Source organism: Notolabrus celidotus, chromosome 20 (assembly GCF_009762535.1).
Source record: "Notolabrus celidotus isolate fNotCel1 chromosome 20, fNotCel1.pri, whole genome shotgun sequence".
NCBI lineage: Eukaryota > Metazoa > Chordata > Actinopteri > Labriformes > Labridae > Notolabrus > Notolabrus celidotus.
This window is the reverse complement of record NC_048291.1, coordinates 8,328,992-8,348,917: the sequence shown is the minus strand read 5'-3', so window position 1 is coordinate 8,348,917 and position 19,926 is coordinate 8,328,992. Positions and strand designations below refer to the sequence as shown.

Below are 19,926 nucleotides of genomic sequence, written 5' to 3'. Positions count from 1 at the left end.
AGTTCTGAATCACCTGAAATACGTGATGATGTATTGAATTAATTATACATTACTGAAGCCGAATTAATGAGCTTGTAAATTATGTTAGTTTTGTTCTTATTTGACCTTTAACATCCTACAGGGATGAAATGCAACATTTCCCAAGCCCAAAAAGGGCTTACATTTTGTTTACACCAAATCACAACTACAAAACAGGAAACTCAAAAGGGGTTTGTTTGTCCATTGGCTGCATCATGCAGTAATTGCCCTCCTGTCTTTCTTTACTGTACTCTATGTTAGGTCTACAACCCTGCATAGAAGGGTAACAAAAGTTTTATATGGAATTGTTTATCTTGAGCAAATTAAATGTTCAGTTTCTTAATCAGAAATGTAAACAAGTTATGTTTCCGAAGCTACACCAGAAAAAAGGTGGTTTTCCTCAAGACACCTTCCCTTTCCAAGGTGTCCACTGTGAGTAGAAATGTTGCCCCCTTGTGGACATCACTGGTACTCCAATGTGCATCCTGTTGCACCCAAATTGTCTTTTGGTGCACTTCTATAAGAATGGGTAATGTGTCATATTAAAACCATAATCTAAACAAATAAGGAGAAAATAAAACGAGTTGAAAAAGACTGAGAAATTATTTTTATTAGGGTAATTTTAGACAGTACAAAAGAAAGATGCAAAAACAGAGGCATATTACTAAAAACAGTTCAATACAAGTAAGAAAACAGTCCTTTAAATACTCGAGCGACTGAGGTTACATCTGAAGGGGAGCGTGAGTATTTTACATCCTTAAAAAGCAGCCTGAAGCTCTCACAGATTACGTACTAACTGAAAGTCTTTCTACAGAAATGCAGTAAATGCAGGGGAACCAATATCCATGTCAACACATCTATCATCCTCAGTTTAAAAAAAGCACCTTTAAAACATGCTGCTACTTTATCCCCCCCCCCCACTTTGCACTCTTCTCCTCAGTCCTAACTCTTCTCTGTGATTATTAAAACACTTTCAGGATTCGTTTTAGTATATCTTGTCACATGCATAACATGGTTGCACAAATCATAAGCATGTGCCTCTCTCCATGCGGAAGACCGACCTGGGATCGAGGAACAGCTTCAGATTCAAAAGGTAGAGGTTTGATGAGGACTGATTATACTTCGGCTAGATCTCTATTAAGAAAAATAGAACAGTAGTAGATCTGCTAACCACGCAAACTCGAAACTAAAATGGTCTGAAGGGGGGTTAAAGGTTGAGGTCCTTACATGCGAAGTTACTCTTCATTAACAGAAAACAGGTTGAGGTTTTAGCTGCTCCGAACATGTCACGCACTAAAACCTCAAAAGGTTTGCAGCTGTAGTTGCTTTTAAGAAAAATAAAAAGGGCTGATTTAAAGGTTTAAATAACATATCAGCCACATCCAACAGTACAAAGTCTACACAGTGGGAGTTGTCTGAAGTTTGCATTTAACTATGTATGTGGTTGAAAGTCTGGATGAGCAGTGCGTGCGTCCATCTGTTTCCACTGAGTGGCAGTATCTGGCAAGTCAAATGTTGGATGGAGTTAGGCTTACTGCGTCACTATGACCCTGAAATAAATATGAACAGACAGAGGATGCTGTCTTAACTAGACCCTGTATTCTAAATGTTTACACTCACTCTTATCAGCAAGAAGGAACTTTTTTATTTGACTGTTTTAAGAATGGAGTAAGGTTCAATGACGTCTGAGAAGTCAGGGAAATCTCAGCACTTAGGCTATCAAACGTTTTCTTTTGGTCTTAACTAATGTAGCTGGAAATGTATGATTATATTTAAACAAAGACGGGAAATGACCAACGTGTTTTATAAACAATGAATCCTGAACACTCTGGTGTCTCTCCACTGAGTTTGTTTTCTGTTCTAAATGGATAATGTAAAAATCATGAAGTTGTGGCCTTACTCCCCCGCCTCAAGCACGCATACAAACTGACCGTGTGAGCGTGGATGTAAAGGTGGAGTGACAGAGCAGTGAGATACCTGTATCTGATGCTGAGTGTTTCACTAACAGACTGCATCATGGGACGTGGCAAGAGGAGAGGAACGGTTCTCCAGATGTCTGCAGCACAGAGTCGGTCGGGTCAGGTGTTGTCGTCTTTGGTGAAGTTTTTTTTATTTCTTTGCTCGCGTATTGGAACCAGGCATGCTGGGTAAATTTAAAGGACGCAGATTCAACGTTTGCTCCAGCAGCATGAGGCTGGAGGAGGAAAAAACCTGTTGTTTATTATTGTCAGCTCTTCTCCTCCACAGAGCGGAGACACCGTGAGTCCCTCTTCGTCGTCAGGAAGGGGTGGGGGCTTCTACAGCTACCACTGTGCATCTATCTGACCATTACATGTCGTACTGCTGCCCGCTCTGGCTGCTGGGGGGCAGTAGCGGTGGTGGCGGCGGTGGAGCTGGTTCCTCTGAGGCAGAGGGTGGCGGCGGCGGAGGTGGAGGAGGAGGAGGAGGTGGAGGTGCGGCCGCGTTAGCAGGGGGGGCTTCAGGTGCTGCAGGAGATTCGAGGGCAGCGGGGGGTGCGGGCGCTGGGGGGTTGCTCTCCAAGGAGGGAGGGGGCATGCCGCTGCTGCTGTTGCTGCTGTCATCACTGGGGGCACTGCTGACTGGAGTGCTGGTCTCCCTGGGGGGCTCTGGGGGGGGACTGGCTTTGTCAGAGGCAGAGGAGGGGGGGTCAGAGGGAGGGGGGGCAGGCTGGGGGTCTGAGGGCTCTGCAGGGGCAGCCTCTTCTATGGGGGAGAAGAGAGATTTGTTTTAGTCTCAGCACTAACATTTAAGTTTATTCACATTCTGACTTCGTCGGTACCAAACTCGTGATTCCCTTAGAAGATTTTAACATTTCCAGAATCGCTACAAGTTTGAATCAACTTCACAAAAACAGACAAAGATATAGGTGCATTTTGACCAACTACTTTACCCTGAACTAAAGGTTCTGTGCCCCCATAGTTGTCTGGGTTTCGCCCGTGGGCCAAAGCCCCGGGCAAATCAGGCCAGTGACATATGGAGGAAATAAATAGTAAAGGCAGTACACCACTAGACCAGTAGAGGGCAGTAACACAAAGACGAATGCCATTCATCACAGATGATACCACAGAAGAAGACGGACAGGCAGGTATCACAACAGTTAGCCTGTTAGCATGGAAGAGACTCAGCTCGCGCTGTTTTAGATGGTGCTATATTTCATCACAGATGGATTCATTGAATCAACACGTGAGAGGAGATAAGCGCGAGTAGCAAAGACGTTTCAACACGGCTTTAAAATCCTTTTAACTCAAAAGCTGTGGCAGAGATCGGACAGTGTTTTGGTTTAAACAGCGACCTTGTTAACTGCCGACTTTCAGACAGATGCATTCCTCATAAACGTCTTTAGACGATCATTAAATGCTTATCTGATGAGGACATTAAATCTAAAAACTCTGTGTTTTAACAACTGTGTAAACTCCACAAACACTGTTACATTCAGCTGAAGGTCTCCAGTTTACAGGGTCACTTTTAAAACCGTAACACCGGTAGAGATGCATTAGCGGTGGGGTGAAAGAAGACTACTGTTCCAAGCTGCTAAATCAAGTGAATCACAGCTTCTTCTTTTGAAAAGTACACACACATACAAAAAAAGATAGAACAAATGAAAGGAAGATAAATCAAGTGAATCACAGATGTGTTTGATGTTATTGTGGACGATGGGCGAAATAAAAACAGACACGCTCAGCATTGCAGGCCCTGCCCCCCAAAAGCCCCGGGACCTTTGAAAAGAAGTACCCCCCTAGCAGGGGCTTTTTAGAGGGGAGATTATCTACCCCTGAACTAAATCTAGACCCTAGTTCCACTGGTCGAAACACATGTAGTTCAGGAGTAAAGTCGAAATGCCCCTTATGTTGTTTTTTTAGCTTGTGGTGCAAAGATTTCTAGGATTTGTCTCAAGTGAAGATGCTCAAAGAAATTACATCTCAGTCAGCAAAAGTAAAGTAGGCTCTGTCTTTTTTGTTGCATCAACTCAAAGGGTTAACCACTATTCGTACCTGTCTCCATTGGTGTCGGCTTGTCCTCCTCCTTGGTCCCTGAGGCAGGGCTAGCAGTGTTGCTAGCATTGGCATTGCTCTGCTCTGTAGCTTTGTTTGCCGCCGCCTCCTGCTGCTGCTGCTGAGCTTGCTGAGCCTGCTGAGCGGCGTTCTCGGCCTGCTCTGCCGCCTCTCGCTCTCTCTCCTCCGCCCGGCGCCGGGCCGCCTCCTCTGCGGCGGCCATCTCTGCTGCTAGCTTTTCCATGTCGACCTCCACCTTCTGACTGCACAGCTGGAGAAACACGGAAAACGGTGGCTTCATCAAAAACTTGACAATTTAAATGATTCTACTGGTCATATTGTGACTGTACCAAATAAATGTTCAGTAATCTGCTGCTCTCATGTAATCAAAGAGAAATCGTACCCTCTTGAGTTCAGTGTTGAAAGAGTCCGTGGTCTCCAGGAAGCGCCTTTTCTTATCTTGGTGCCGATCCTCAATCTGCAGAAGCTCCGCCTCCAGCTTCCTCTGCATCATGCACAAATAAACAGTGAGTCTATGAGGTTCACTAGCGCCTGAGATGTGCTCAACCTTTTTACGTGAATTACTCGACAACATCAGAGAATGAAACAGCTGATCAAACGTACCTGATGCACCATTAGGGACTGGACCTGCCTCTTGAGGACCTGCATGCGCGCCGTGGTGACCACTGAGCGGACATCAGGCACTACGATCTCACTGAGGATGTCGCTGATGAGCCGATGGTTCCTCTGGAAGCGAGCGGCGGCTGTGTGCTTCACTGAAAAACCGTCATCGTAGTCTGGATGATGGAGAGAAGAGGAAGAGTATAAACTGACAAAGATAAAAGGAGGATAATTCTTATGACTGATTTTAGATTATCAACATGCAAACGGACCATCAGGGTCTTCAGCTGGCTGGATGCTCATGTACGGCTCTCCTTTGTCCATACGACTCTGCCTCTGTCTGCTCTCCTCCTCCATTGCAGCCTCTGCCCGGTTCTTGGCGTTGACGTAGGCCAGGTATGCGGGGGAGTTGTGGTAGGCCTTCAAAGAGTCGTTGTACTCAATCTGTGGAGGCGAGGAAGATAATGTAACTACTTGCAGTCTGATGTTACAATCCTTAAATATATTTCTTTTGTCCGCCCTGCATCCCCTCACCTTCTCCGCCTCATATTCGTTCAGGTAGTCCTGTTTCTCCTCGTCCGTCAGGTCCCTCCACATCCCCCCGATGATCTTCCCGATCTCCCACAGCTTCAGGTCCGGGTTCGATGCCTTGACTTGGTCCCATACCTTCCACGTTCACACAAACAAAAAAACACGCACATGCGCAAGCGGGAGCGTCGGCCCACACGCACACACACGGGGAGAGCGTCTCGTCACTACAGGTGCAGTCAAAAGTTCAACTCAGTTACTACAAGGTAGTGAAGGAAGCAAAGGAGGAAAAGTGCAAAAGGGAAGGAACTATCTGAATACCAAGACCAACTCTAAGTACAGAATATTTAACTAGCATAAAGCCTGAAGTGTTGCAGAAGTCAGGGTGGAATAAATGATAATATTTCTAAGAAAGAATCACCAGTTGTGTAGAAATATCAATCTACAGAGAAGAATTTGTCTTTAAGCGAAAAGTAAAGAGGAGGAAACGAGGGCAGGAGTAGATCATGCTTTTAGAAACACAACTAAAGGTTGTCGTTTTCTTATTGGTTGACGAACACAGAAGGGTACTGTGAGCCAACAGAGAGGAGAGGCTCCACTAGGCGGGCGAGGTTGCGGTGGTGAAGGCGTCATGGCTTGGCTGTTTCCCACCCTAACACCCCTGCAACTGTTCAGGGGATGGGAGGACAAGCAGTAAAAGCAGACACCGTGGATGGGTGTCTTACCTTCCTGCTTACCTTCCGGCTGTACCGCATGTAAGGCATCAGGGGCTTGTCTGGAGGTTTGGGAGGCTTTGGGACAGTGATGCCTGAGGAGTTCTGTGGGAGGAAGAGAGAGAGAGAGAGAGGGAGGGAGGGAGGGAGGGGGGAGGGTTAGGAGAGAGCAGAGAGATCATACAAAATCAGCTGATTGTGGTCTGAACATTGAGAGGCTTATGAAGGTGTAAACCAGCAAACTCTTTTTAGGCATGCAAGTTCATTTACATGCATGCAGAGACGTAAATGACTTTAAGAGACTGCCAAATGAGGAAAAACATTCCATCTGACAATATGAGGCAAATCATAATCATCACAGGCCATGTACCTTTTATTAAAGACATTTATTAACATTAATAGGATCAAACAGTGACGTTTTATGTGTTCATCTGGATGTTTAAAGGTTTTGTTTGGGGTCTGGGTGACTGGTTTATCGAGTATCACACAAAATTTTAAAAACTCCACCAGCTGTTCATTTCGTACGCAAACACTCCAACGTAATCAAGAAGAGCATCTCTGCAAACTGACGTGAAGCTGTGTTAAAGGACAACCAGCTCTCCTCACTGGTACCTGCATAAACCAACCATTTATTTTCTAAATAGCCTTTTCTGTCTTTTGTACGTACTTTTACTATCATTATTTTCATTGTATTTGTATTTATATCTTATTAATGAATTCTTCTATTAATATTATTTGATATTCTTAAATATTATAAGTCTAAGAACAAGGAGCTACTCATGCTAAGTTAATTCACTGAGAGGGAAATAAATAAAAGACAATAATATAAGTTTTATTCTATTTCAGTGCCTTTATTTTTTGGCTTCTTAATTAAGTTGAAATTTCAGTGTGCTTTAACGTCTCACAAACTGTCTTACTATTTTTATCTTATTAATCTGGATTTTAAATTGTTTATGATTAATCGATCTTTATTCATAAGGCGCCAAATCAAACATTACCTGAAGGCTCTTTACAAACAGAGCAGGTCTAGTCCGTACTCTCTCTCAAATTATTAACAAAGACCCAACATCAAGACAGGATAAGATCCAGTCCCATCTTACAGACAGGACTCAGTTTGATTTCATCTTAATCCACCATTTAGCAAGTTACAGCAAGAAGACCGACTTCCTTTTACAGGCAGAAACCTCAAGCAGGACCAGACTTGTGTTAGACAGCCACCTGCCTCGACCGTATTTATTTGTCTAACTTTTATCTTATTCTAGTTGATTTTTTTATGGGCTACCTCAACATGAGCAGAGCACATTACAGCATTTATCTAGTTACAGTGGCAAGGACAAACTTCCTTTAACAGGCAGAAACCTCCAGCAGGACCAGACTCATGTTAGACACACATCTGCCTCGACCGTATTTATTTGTCTAACTGAGGGGTGTCAAACATATGGCCCGCAGGATTACTTTGCAAAGTGAAAAATTGCAGAGAAGATATTTACTGCAATTTTTCAATAAAACTAATTGCTATTTCGAATTTGTCCTCTAGGGGGCACATATCGTGCATGTACTTACAATACATGTGGGTGCGTCATGGGTGCGCTTCTTCACTACTAACACTACTGTGTCAGCTGACTGGGAAACCTGTGTGTTCGCAGCAGGTGTCAGTCCCTAAAGAATATCATATTCGGCCCCACTATGAGACTCCTCATGGTGAAAAATACAACAGCTGTTTATGTAAAAAAGAGAGTTCATTAAATGGGAGCATTTACAGAATGTACTTGTGCTTTTTTTTGCGCTAAAACAAATGGGGAAAATTTGGAGTTGTTATTTATAGGTTTTTATGTTATGATTTTACTGGTCCAGCCCACTTGAGATCAACTCGAGCTGTATGTGGCCCCTGAACTGAAATGAGTTTAACACCCCTGGTCTAACTTTGATCTTATTGTCGTTGATTTATTAGCGGTTACAACGTGTTTTAGTATCTCATGTATGGACTTTGTTTGATGCATCTCTTCTTTTCATCGAGTCTTAATTTAGAATGTTTTCTTTACTTATATCTGCATTGTTTGGTGTGGGTGGCAGGGTTATTGACTGTTTCCTTCAATGTATTTATTTATCATTTTTCAGCCATTTATAGCACTTTGTGTTACATTATTGTATTATGTATCAAAGTGTTTAAAAAGCGAAGTCTGGTTTATAGATTGAGTGATAAACTGATGACTGTCCAGGGCAGAGACTGAGCTTTAAAATGGTGCATCGTGTTGAGACCGCCTGTTTTATCAGATTTTAAAAACTCTTTCATTAAGGGGACTGCTATGGTTTGTGCTGAGCATTGATGCTAGTTAGGGACTTTGCACTGAATGAATGAATCAATCATATCAATACAAATGAGTCAGAATTAATGTATTCATCAGATTATTAAAGGTAATGCACCCAGCGAAGTTTTTGGTTTGTGCCAACAACTTTAAAGCTCCCAGACTTTGCTGACAGAACAATATGTTGTATTATTGTGTGACTTAAATGCTAAATTTGGAGCTTAAATAGTGTTTGTGTATGACATATTGAACAAAGAATAACATATTGAGGATGTTGTAAAAAGTCTGGGGGTTTCAAAGCAAACCCTGGAACAGCTGTTTCTGGTCTTATCATTTTCCTCTTCACAAGGTAGTTTTTATTTGCAGATTTCTGTCTGTAAGGTTATCAGACAGAAAGAATCTGAGCCTGGCTACAATACAAAAAAACACATCTTAAGTGTGTAGCATCAAGGCCCAGATAAAAACACCAAAATAAGCCTTTGAGTAGCTTCTTTATTCTGCACTGGTGATCATAACCTTTCCACAGCTCCTCCCTCTCCAGTATCCGTGTCCCTTCATGTCGTCTACCCTCCCCGTTATCCTACAACCCGACCCCCTGTTACGTTACTCTCATATTTTTCTAAATTCCCTCCATCAGTTCATTACCCTGCTGGAGCCTCCGGAGCTCCCTCCCAGCCGGAGGTTGTTGTAGGCCAGATGGCTGTAAGGGTTGTAGCCCACAAACCCTGGGGTGGAAGGCATTTGCTGATGGAAGACAAATGAGACAAAACACGAATGAGAAATGGCTCACAAACAAGAGGAGGAAGCGGAATCAACAGAAATAAGTGACAAGGGGAGAAATGTGAATATATATGTATACTGGTTTACTTGTTTGTTTTGTTTATGAGGTCAACATGCGAAGGTAAAGAAAATGTGGCAACTGGCTAGGGGTGGGAATCAAAAACCGGATCCGACTTAGAACCGATTACAATTGATCAATTCCATCGGAATTGTACACCTCAAATGTTATCGATTCTTCTTAACGATTCATTTCCCAGCACACATTACGTCACACACTCCTAGGTGCAAATACCTCAAATATGATGCAGCATTTGTCGACTCCGGCCTCGAAACTTGGGGTTAGCGTCGGGCCAAAGTGGACAAGGCTTCCATGTGAACATGTTCATGTTGGGGAGGCGAAACCCCCACCTACCTCTCCCCTTTCAGAGTTGGGACACTTTCCCTTAGGCTCGAGGGGCCACGTCCGGACTCACAAGGCCAAAAATGGGGCAACGAGAGCGGGTAAAATACCTCCGTGATGACACCCAGAGGAAAAGCGTCTTTGCTCTCCAAATTCAAAGTCTTTACATCCAGGCTCCAGGGGCCACGTTCGGACTCACGGGGCCGAGAATGAGGTCAACCTATTGTTCAGTATGTTCAAGTTGAATATGCTAATGTTCAGTCTTGTGCAGACATAATTTTGGAAATAGTTCCTTTCGGAAGACTGTGTAGAACTACTTTTTTCCCCTCAAAAAAATACTCAGGAATCGTTAGGAGAATTGATAATGAATTGCAGAATCGACAATGGCATTGACATTGATCAAATCTTATAAATTCCCACCCCTATAACTGGCCAATAGGCTGCCATCCAGAGTGAGTGCACAACATCAGAATTCCTTATTAGCATTTCATTCGCCCTGTTTTACGTGATGGTGTGCCCTGCTGCTGAATGTGAAGGAAAACAACAAACAAGTGTGTCGAGTCTGTTCCTGTACACACGTTTGCTTACTTTTAAACAAGATCTCAGAGAATCAGAAACCCAAGAAATGTGTCTCCAGTAGCAAATATGTGGTGGTATGACAGGTAAAAAAGCAGGAGTGAAAGCGATGATGGGAAGCTGAACGAGTCTAGCCGCATACTCTGAAAGGAAGAGGTAAGAGCAGAGTGCAGGGAAAAAGGGAGCAAGACAGAAGGAGAGACGAGAGAGAACCGAGAGGAGGGTACGGAGATAACGAAGGCTAATAAACGATACTTAAATCAGCTGATTTGAGTCAGACACTTACCGTTGTGGGAGCAGGGGGAGGGGGAGGGGCGTAGGATGGTCGCTCTGCGAGAGAAGAAAAGGTGATCAGTTATTCTCTATTATAACAACTCAGATCTTGAGCATGATTCATTTAAAAAGACAGTGTTCATTCGCCCTTGAAACCTAAAATGTGGATGATTCGAAAACCCGGTTGAGGACGCCTGTTTCTGATAGGCACCATTATTAAATCAAGTTTACGATTGTTTCGTTTATTCCACATGTTCCTTTTTCAATCTTTTAAAACTTGCATTAATTAGGGAGGATATTTTTGTCCGGCTCTTGCATTTAAAACTAGGGGTGAGTATTGGCAAGAACATCACAACACGATACGCATCACGATACTTTGGACATGCTACGATAGCATCACAATATCACAACATTGTGATATTCTATAGAGTTAACAAAGAAAAAAATAGGGATGGTGTTTATGTAAATCACACAATATTACTCAAAATTGAAAGGACAAATTAAGTCAAAACTATTTGATTGAAACAAATTTTCCACTTTATTGTTTTTGAAATACTGAGGTCGTATTTTAGTTCCAACTCGGCTAAAAAATGATTTTTTATTTTTTACAAACAAATCAATATTAAGAGTTGAAATATCCCTTACATATTGGAGGTCAAAGTATCGTGATGTATTGCTGTATCTATATTTTTTAACACCTCTATTTAAAACTCAACGCTGCCGTTTTTCCACAGCAGAACAAGCTGTAATGAGACATGTTTGGTATATTTAATTCAAATTCAAGTCTAAAAGCTTTTCTAGCATATCTTGAAATTGGCTCCATAATGTCTGCCCCTGCTGATCATTCATTTCCCATGTTTTCCACCTTGAAACCAAATTTACTTAAAGCATGTTCTAAAGAAGCTAAAATATATCGCCATCTAGATAATGAAGATTTCATAAAGAACTAAAGGTACAGTTTGTAGAATTCAGCAGTGTTTAGAAGAACAGACAGAGATGGAATACAATATTCATAATTCTGTTTCAATGGCTGTATAATCACCCTATTTAAAAATGATTCAGTATTTTTTAACTTATAATGAGCCCTTTATATTTACTGACGGAGAGGGACCCCTTCCTTGGAGACCACCATCTTGTTCTGTAATATTTCTACTAGGGATGGGCAATAATTTTTGAATATTAGTTCCCTTTGTAAAAACCAAAGAGTTACTTTGAATATTTTCTCATTTTAAAAGTACCATTTTTCATCATTTTACTGGTGCCCGATTGTAATACGTGTCACAGAAACACCAATGTAAAGCTCGAGACAGACGCTGTCAGTGCACGCTACTAGCAGCACCTCGTCCTGCGGCTGGTTAACGTGACTGCAACACAAAAAGGCTGTTAACGTGACAGGCGTGCATTTGTTTTCGATTATTTGAATAACGTCAAAGAGATGCCAATGATTATTGAATAGTATTTTGTAGGGCTGAACGATTTTGGAAAATAATCTAATTGCGATTATTTTCCTTAATATTGCGGTTACGATTTAGTATACGATTATTTTTTCAAGGTCCTCTTCATGTATTTTTCGACAAACACAAGTAATAAATCAATCTGTATTATAATAAACAATATCAGATTTATTATACACAAACTGTTCTTTCTCATAGGCTAGACTTCTGTTAAGATAAAGGCAAATGAAGCATGAATTAATATGAAAGACAGTTTGTTTATCTACTTCAATTACAGTTGTAAACTTACTGAATCCTTTGACTTGCAGTCTTGTAAGCGTTCACCACAACTAATTAACAAAATTCTGCCAAACAAGTGTTTTCAGCTTAAAGCATGTTTGGATGTGAACCAGCCGACTGAAGGTGTTGCTCACAGCGGAGACGCTCAGCTGGGGGCTGCGGCTGAGTGACAGGTCTCTTTTTTCTCCGCTGCCGGACTGATTCTGACCCGGTTGCGCTCCTGACTGACACCTGACCATGTAAACATGATTATTTTTCTCAATAAGAACTAGTAGACAGAAAACTGGACACTGTGAGTCTTAAATATGATTCTGTTCAGTTGTCCTGTTGCAGTAAATCCACATGTTGTCTGGGTCTTCACCAATTCTGCGTCTGCGGTGATTATTTATAAGCCTGCTCCACATGTTGATATTCAGCGTGTTGATTACTTTGTACGTCCCAATATGATCGGTTCTTCTGCTGAGGCCATTTTTAACAAAACAACAAATCAAAACTTAGCGTGGCTTAAGTTGTTTTCTTCATCCCCTGCTCACACGCGTCTCGTTCTTCTGAGTTTTTTTGCCGTCGGCAAATCAGCTGAAAGGCGCATTACGGCCACCTACTGCATGCATGACACGTAAGGCTGCGTCTGTGTACATGAAACTTTTTTTTTTTTTTTTTTAATCGCAGCCTTTGCGATTTGATAATTGCATTTTATTACATTGCGATGTCGGTTTGAATTCGATTAATCGTTCAGCCCTAGTATTTTGGCTTGAAATGCCCATCCCTAATTTTTTACAGCGGCACAGAATGAACAAACTATACACCATGCCTATTTTTTAATAAAGGTAACTTGTTAAAAGGAGGGATCAAACTTCTCATGTATCATAGGAGCTTCTTTTCTGGGGGTTGAGCAATATACATTCCCTTTTCTACACACTGGACCTTTAAGACATGTCCCAACAAAATGTGAAGCCCTCATAAATTTAATGAAGACCTTCATGATAAGGAATTTTCAAAATCTATTATTAGATTTGTTAAGACTTTCCAAAGATCCACAGGAGCCCAGTTTTATTATAATTTTTTTTTTTTTTTTGAGTCGTGCTCAAATGACACGACGCCACAAGTCTTGTGCCACTTTACAGGCAAAGTGATGTTTCTAAATTTAAGTTAACTCGAAAGTTTTCTTTTTCGAGCTGTGACTCCAAAGTCACGTCTAATGAACCACAAAAAAGACTTAACCCTCCTATTATCCTTGGGGTCAATTGGACCCCATCCAATGTTTACTGCTCTAAATTAATGACTAACATCCTTTTTTTGGGCTTCAAATTTCATGACTTATCCTAATTTAATGGGGACAACTGGGAAAATGTAAAATCAAAATGTTGATATGTTCCAATTTCATCTTAAAAAAATTATACATCAGTGTTCCTTGGGGTCAATTTGACCCCATGCTGTTTTTGCTGTATATAACATAAGAAATATCAACATTTTACACTCATTTGTTTTGGTTGTTTTGGATGATATTGAGGTCACTATAACCAAGGACACTTCTGCATGTGACTGCCAGAGCTGGGATTGAACCACCAACCTTTAGATTGAGATATAATATTTCCAGCTACCATGTCTATACAGACATTCAATGATGTGTCCTGTGTCATACGTTTTGATAACATAGAAACAAGGCGGAGCCAACGAGAGCATGACTAACTCGCAGCAGTTTGATGTTCTGTTTTACAAATTAAGTCCTTCTAACTGCTTTAAATTGTGTTTATGGTTCATATATATTTGACACATAAACCAAGGTAACAATCAGTTTCTGGAGGTTTAAATTGCTGGGGTCAAATTGACTCCAATGATAAAAGATGTTAGTAAATTTGAGGGTAGCAGGAGGGTTAAAGAGTGTATGGGAGTGTTAATGCAGTCTCCCTCTAACCCAGCCCCCAACAGCAATTTAGAAACAACATAAGACACGTCTCTACATGTGATTTCTGAAACATCAATATCAGTGCTCCATGTTCCAAAAATCAAAACATACCAAGTGTAGTTTTTACTAACAACATGCACGCTTACTTACTTGACATGGTTGCTTGAGACTTGGCTAACCAGAGCAGACTATTTCCATACTGGGTAACCTGGAGAAAAACACAGTAAGAAGTCACACACATTAACTGGGGTACATTACAACCGTTTCATTCGTTTGACAGAAGAACAATAACATCTAAAATATTAAAACTGACTGGAAACTAACATTAACCCTGATGGTTTGTGACAACAATGGCTGACGAGGCTTGAACAGCTAGCCGCCCCCCCTGCTTGGCCTTCATGAAACTGAGCATTTCACTCGTTTAATGTTACAGTTGCAATTCGTTAGGAGAAGATACACAGGTAATTTGGTTCTTACTGCAAGGAAACACAAAACATACACTAACAATAACTGTTTCCAGCTTCTGAAGTTTAGTGGGAACTCGCGAAGTGTTTGAATTAAACCAAGCTAACATTCAGGGACAATACTCCCGCTAACGTTGAGCACATGAGGCTGATCGGAGAGCATCAAGAGCTTGAGGAGTAAAATGGTTACACGAATACACCTTCGTGTAAATTAACGCCTTCGTTATAAACGGTGAAAATGACAGTATTTAAAGACATTTAGTTGAGATAGAATATGATCACACTCACTCAGCCGTCCTTTGTTCCTCTGCAGGGCCGCTTGTTCCGCCTGTGACTCTCTTCTTCTTCTGCTTCTTACATTGTGTTGTTCACGCCTGCAGCTGCATTACCGCCACCAACTGGACTGGAGTGTAAGAGCAGCAGTTACCGCAGTCAAGTGAAGTAACATCAAATCCAATAGAATAGAATCACAGCAAATCAAATCATGGATTCTTGTATGGAAGACGATTAGGGCGACTGAAAGAAATAATAAATTAAGGTCAACATTTTTTATCATGATTTTTTTTTCTGAGAAAAAAATCAGAATTTGGAGATTAAAGTCAGAATTCTAAGACTAAGGTCAGAATTCGGAGATTAAAGTCAGAATTCTGAGAAAAAAAAGTCAGAATTCTAAGATCAATTAAGAGTTGTGAGATTAAAGTCAGAATTCTGACATCAAAGTCAGAATCCTAAAATTGAAGTCGGAATTTTGAGATTTTAGTCAGTATTCTAAGACTAAAGTCAGAATTATAAGATCAAGTAAGAATTTGGAGATTAAAGTCAGAATCCTAAAATTAAAGTCAGAATTTGAGAAAAAAAAGTCAGAATTCTGACTTTTTTGCAGAATTCTGAATTTTTTCACAGAATATTAATAATACAAAAAATTATCTTCCTTTTTTTTTTAAATGCCCTTCTCCTCTTCCGTGTTCTTGCAACTGAATCATTTACTTTTGTCTTTGACACCAGAATGAAAGGTTTAAGTACAAGTTGAAGTTTTTGTTTAAATTATTCATAAGGCACATTCTATAAAAATGGATTGCAGATTTCTTCATACATTCTCCTTAAAGTGAAAAGTGCATCTTGGTTATCTAGTTCAAAGTACTAAATCATCATATTTCCCTCTGTCATTCTTCAACAAGTTTTGAGTGTGTAGTGATGCATAGTAACAGCAAACACTTGATTGATTTAAAGGACTCTATTTTTACAGACCAAAGGTCATGCTTGATAAGTTCACTTTTAGTTTTTAGTAGACCTAGGAGGATTTAAGAGCAGTCATGCTTTGCTTTCCATGCTTGGGGTGTCTATAGTTAATTTGTGTATGTAAAAGTTTCTACTCATTTGGATGATTTGCTAAACCTTTATTTGCAAACAACCTTCGACTTTGATATATTTAATGATATCAAAGTATGTGTTTACTTCAGCTTCTTTATCAAATATTATTTTTAATGCATTGAACTCTTCTCTCCCTTTTTGTATGTAACTTAATCATGGGGAAAAAAATGTTTATCATGTCATTTTAACTTGGGAAGGGGACATGCAATGAGAGAACAAGGGGGGCCCATTAACAAGCCCTGAGGGATGCCTCAACAGGGGATGGATTATAAAACATCATTAGTGCCAACCCAGAAGTGACTACCAGTTAAGCTTATAGTTAGGGCTGGCTCAGGTTTGGACCAGCTCATGCTGCTAAAGGCTTAGACTGCTTGGGAACTGACACACCGACACACAGGGATCCTATCTCACTCCTCTCGCTGCCTATTACTTACTTTAACTCTCCCTATCCCATTAAAGTTTCTAGCTATAGACCTTTTCTGGAGTCTCTGAACTCCTTTGTCTCGTAGGTTCCTCTGAGTTGCTGCCACAGACGGCCTGCTGTTGTGGACATACCAGTCTCCAATGGCAACAACTACCACTATGTATATCATCACTATCATCTCTCTCTCTCTTAATCTCCCCTATCCCTCTTTCCAACCCTAACTCAGTCAAGGCAGAGGTCATTGATGCCTCTCAGGTGGACTGTCTTAGTGCTGATTGGTATACAGACACTGTTACAGTTACAGGTTAGATGACGAATAAGCTGGGAAACTCAGTCAATCACTTTGGAAAGACTGGTCTCAAAGTAAACATGGCTCCAAATCACTTCACTTTATTGAATGACTAAAATTTGAATCAGTGCGATTAACAACATTAATCTGGTCATTTGAATTTTCCCCTAACAGAAATTGGAGTCAGGCACACTCAGGCATGATGCAAATAGATAATCTTATCCAGTCTTTGCATGGGTTGCAAAGTGGGGTTTAACAAATGACATGGCATCAAACTCTGAGGGTTTGAGGTATATCAAAAGCTACAGCAAATAGAAGTGCGCATTTCACCGTGTAGCTTCAACTTCACGATCATCATCGTTGTCTGAAGTCTGTGGTCACCCTCACATTACAGGTAAGACAACATTTAGCAGAAACAATAATTGAAACATGAAGTTTTGTCTTGTGAAATGAAAACTTAAGAACTTAAGAGGACAAATTGGACTATCGAAAAAAAAACGTGTAGACTCTAACCAAAGGTCTCTTTCTTTTGTTCAGCTTGAGCCAAAGTTCGAGAAATATGAGGTGAGAGTCTTAAAAGTTGGGTTGTATGACTTAAGCGTCAAGTGTGTTAATCAACATGTTACAATATTTCTTACACAGTAAAAGGTAGAATCACAACCATTTCCATGGAGGGGAGGACTCAAATTTTTCTTTTTGTATCAGGTTGGTGCAATGACTTATCTTTATACCTTGAAGTGCTCTTTTCAGGGCCAGTAAAAAGGAATCTTTTCCTCATTGCAGGACTGTGTCTCCTTCCCGTTTGTTTTCCTCGTCTCTACATCCATGTTCGACATGCAAAGACCTGGGCTGACGCTCAGAAGTACTGCAGAGAGAGGTACACTGACCTGGCTACTGTCAGCAACCAGGAGGAGTCAGATCAGCTGGTGGCTGCTTCACCAGAAGATTTTGTCATGTGGATAGGACTGTCTGGTAAAATTAACAGGTGGAAATGGTCACTGGAGGAAGAGGGATGCTATGGCAAAGGAGAGGACAAGTTCAGGAACTGGCGTGTTGGTGAACCCAATAACGTCAATGGAATTGAGAAGTTTGCTATTATGTCACCTTATGGAGAATGGAATGATGTCAATTCTGACTATGAAACTTTCTTTGTCTGCTATGAAGGTAACAACAACATCAACAATTACAATTGCAAATAGCCCAAAAACAAAAGTATTTTTTTCCCTGATTAACACTTACATGTTAATAAATGTTGTTTGAACCTTGTGTTAGTTCTAAAATCTTTAGATAACCAAATATGTATATTAGTTAAAAAGGAAGATAATGAAGTCATGCTGTGTGTGTGCATGGGTGAAGGGGAAAGATAAAGAATAAAGAGGAGTTTAAGTGAATGTCGTCAAAGGAACCTTTGGATTAAAGGTTTGAGAAAAGAGGATTTATCTAAGGTTACTGTTGAACTCATGTGCTTAAGTTCAGAATATAAAGTAATGTTGCCGTAAAATGAGAGACCATAAGATATAGAATCTGACTGTTTAGTTTTTGCTGTTCAATTTGGTTTCTTTAAGGCATTCATAATAATAGTGATACTAATAATACTAATAATACTAACAATACTACTACTACTACTACTACTACTATTAATAATAATAATAATAATAATAATAATAATAATAATAATAATAATAATAATAATAAATATAATAACATAAAAGGCAATATCCAAAGATTATTGTTACTGCGACAATTTTGTTGGGTTAATTTTTGTTAAATTTCCATTGAATTTCAAGCCCTGCTTTGGTCTCCTCCAGCTCTCAGGGAAACAGTTCACTCATTGGCGGCTAAATGGTGGAAATCTTAGCCTGTGTTCTTTCTGTCATTTTTTTTTTTACCCCCCTTTACACATCATGCATACTTTGTTTCACCGAAATAAACACAAGAGCAGCCTTTCATAAAAACTTTCAAAGACAATCTCTACTGTGTCAACTTGGTGTGTTTTTATGCTGACCACAGAGGTTATTGTTAATGGATTGTATGTAAATTCAGATACTTTGTTATGCTTATGGCTCACATGTTTTAAATGTGCTGCTATTTGTTCCTTGAAAAAAAAGAAACAGATTCCCCCGCTGGAATTGGTACCACAGTCTCCTCCAACTTCATCTATGTGAATGAGAAAAAGACCTGGGAGGAGGCTCAGAGCTACTGCAGGGAGCACTACACTGACCTGGCTAGTGTGAGGAACCAGGCTGAGAACGAAGAGATCAAAAAGAGTATTCAGGGCAACTCTGTCTTGATCGGCCTCTACAAAGACACGTTGTGGAACTGGTCTGATGGGAGCTCCTACTCCTTCAGGAATTGGGTGTCTGACAGATCACTTGTCAGCTTCCAAACTGCTTGTGGGGCCATTCATGAAGGAAGATGGCATAGCCGTTCCTGTGATGAGAAACTATACTTTGTGTGCCAAAATGGTGAGCTTAAACTAGATATTTAAATACCAATACATTCATTTAAATGATTTCCACTCAGCACATTACTAAAAAAGTACAAACTACACTGTTCAGCCATTAAAGACCAGGTGAAGAAGCGGGTGCTGAGGGTGAAACTGACTAAAAAGGACCCCTCTCTGAACCTGGAGGACGCAGCGGACGCCATCTTGCAGCAGGTAATAGAGGCCAGTTTTGTATATGAAGAATTATTCCATATCTACTTGCTGCTGTTTGAAATTCAAGCACAATGAAAGAACATGAAAAAAATCCATAAACCAAACATGTTTCTACAACAACATCTCTCTTCCTGTGATTTCTGGAGTAGAGAATCAATACAGCTGTTTTTGTTTTTCAGCTCAGGCAGACACTGAAGGAGCACGGTCTAAGTAAAGATATGAAGCTGACATGGAGGAAGCAGCCGGACGGAAAAGTCTTCAACCTGGAGGAAAAGAAAGAGAAGAAGAAGAACAATTGTACATGATTTTTTTAATTTAGAGACTTTTTCCACATAGGCTCTTCATTCAGCTGTTAGAAAATTATTAGACATCCTTGTCATTGTTCTTGATTCATCATTGTACTTATTTTTTAGTCTAAAGAAGTTGTTTTTTCTTTGTGAGTAACAGAGGGATGTTTTAACACAAAGTAGAAGTGGAGAAAGCAAATCATTCAAGAGTCTTAATTAACTAAAACCACACTAAGGGAGTATAACTTCTGCTCGACAACACCGATAACAGATACACACACCTATTCAAATGAACACAAACAAACAAAATAATAAAGATATTATTAAGTTATAATATAAGATAAAAATAAAGTTGTTCTTGGTTTAAGATTGTAATACGTGGTCATGTGTTTTTTGTTGTTGATTTTGTAATTTAGCCAAATTGGCACGGTCCTCCAGCTGAGACATTATCAACACACTGAAGCAGACTACTAAAGAGATGAGAAGTACCTCTTCCCATCCTGATTGGATAGGACGTCCGCTCTAGATGTGTTGCAGTTAAAGCTGCTGTTGGTATTCGTGATCT

The 19,926-nt window shown here is 40.4% G+C and overlaps 2 protein-coding genes across 3 annotated transcripts; one reads left to right on the top strand and one right to left on the bottom strand.

Annotated features, from left to right (window-relative positions):
• Positions 1–602: 602 nt before the first annotated feature.
• LOC117831996 (SWI/SNF-related matrix-associated actin-dependent regulator of chromatin subfamily E member 1-like) lies at positions 603–14,745 on the bottom strand. Of its 2 annotated transcripts, none has more exons than XM_034710938.1 (11): positions 14,620–14,745; positions 14,018–14,075; positions 10,242–10,285; positions 8,845–8,943; positions 5,918–5,998; positions 5,187–5,318; positions 4,925–5,096; positions 4,656–4,828; positions 4,435–4,536; positions 4,032–4,302; positions 603–2,741 (listed from the first exon to the last, which is right to left on the bottom strand). In XM_034710938.1, the coding sequence occupies exons 2-11, from the start codon at positions 14,022–14,024 to the stop codon at positions 2,347–2,349; spliced, it is 1,476 nt and encodes a 491-aa protein (XP_034566829.1). In that variant the 5' UTR covers positions 14,025–14,075; positions 14,620–14,745; the 3' UTR covers positions 603–2,346. The 2 variants fall into 2 exon arrangements, with proteins under 2 accessions (XP_034566829.1, XP_034566828.1); XM_034710937.1 differs by having other exon boundaries at positions 5,906–5,998; positions 14,620–14,744.
• Positions 14,746–16,435: 1,690 nt separating this feature from the next.
• LOC117832337 (macrophage mannose receptor 1-like) lies at positions 16,436–19,650 on the top strand. Its single transcript, XM_034711429.1, has 6 exons — positions 16,436–16,489; positions 16,953–16,979; positions 17,258–17,579; positions 18,524–18,880; positions 18,974–19,074; positions 19,254–19,650. The coding sequence occupies exons 1-6, from the start codon at positions 16,436–16,438 to the stop codon at positions 19,377–19,379; spliced, it is 987 nt and encodes a 328-aa protein (XP_034567320.1). The 3' UTR covers positions 19,380–19,650.
• The last annotated feature ends 276 nt before the right edge of the window (positions 19,651–19,926 follow it).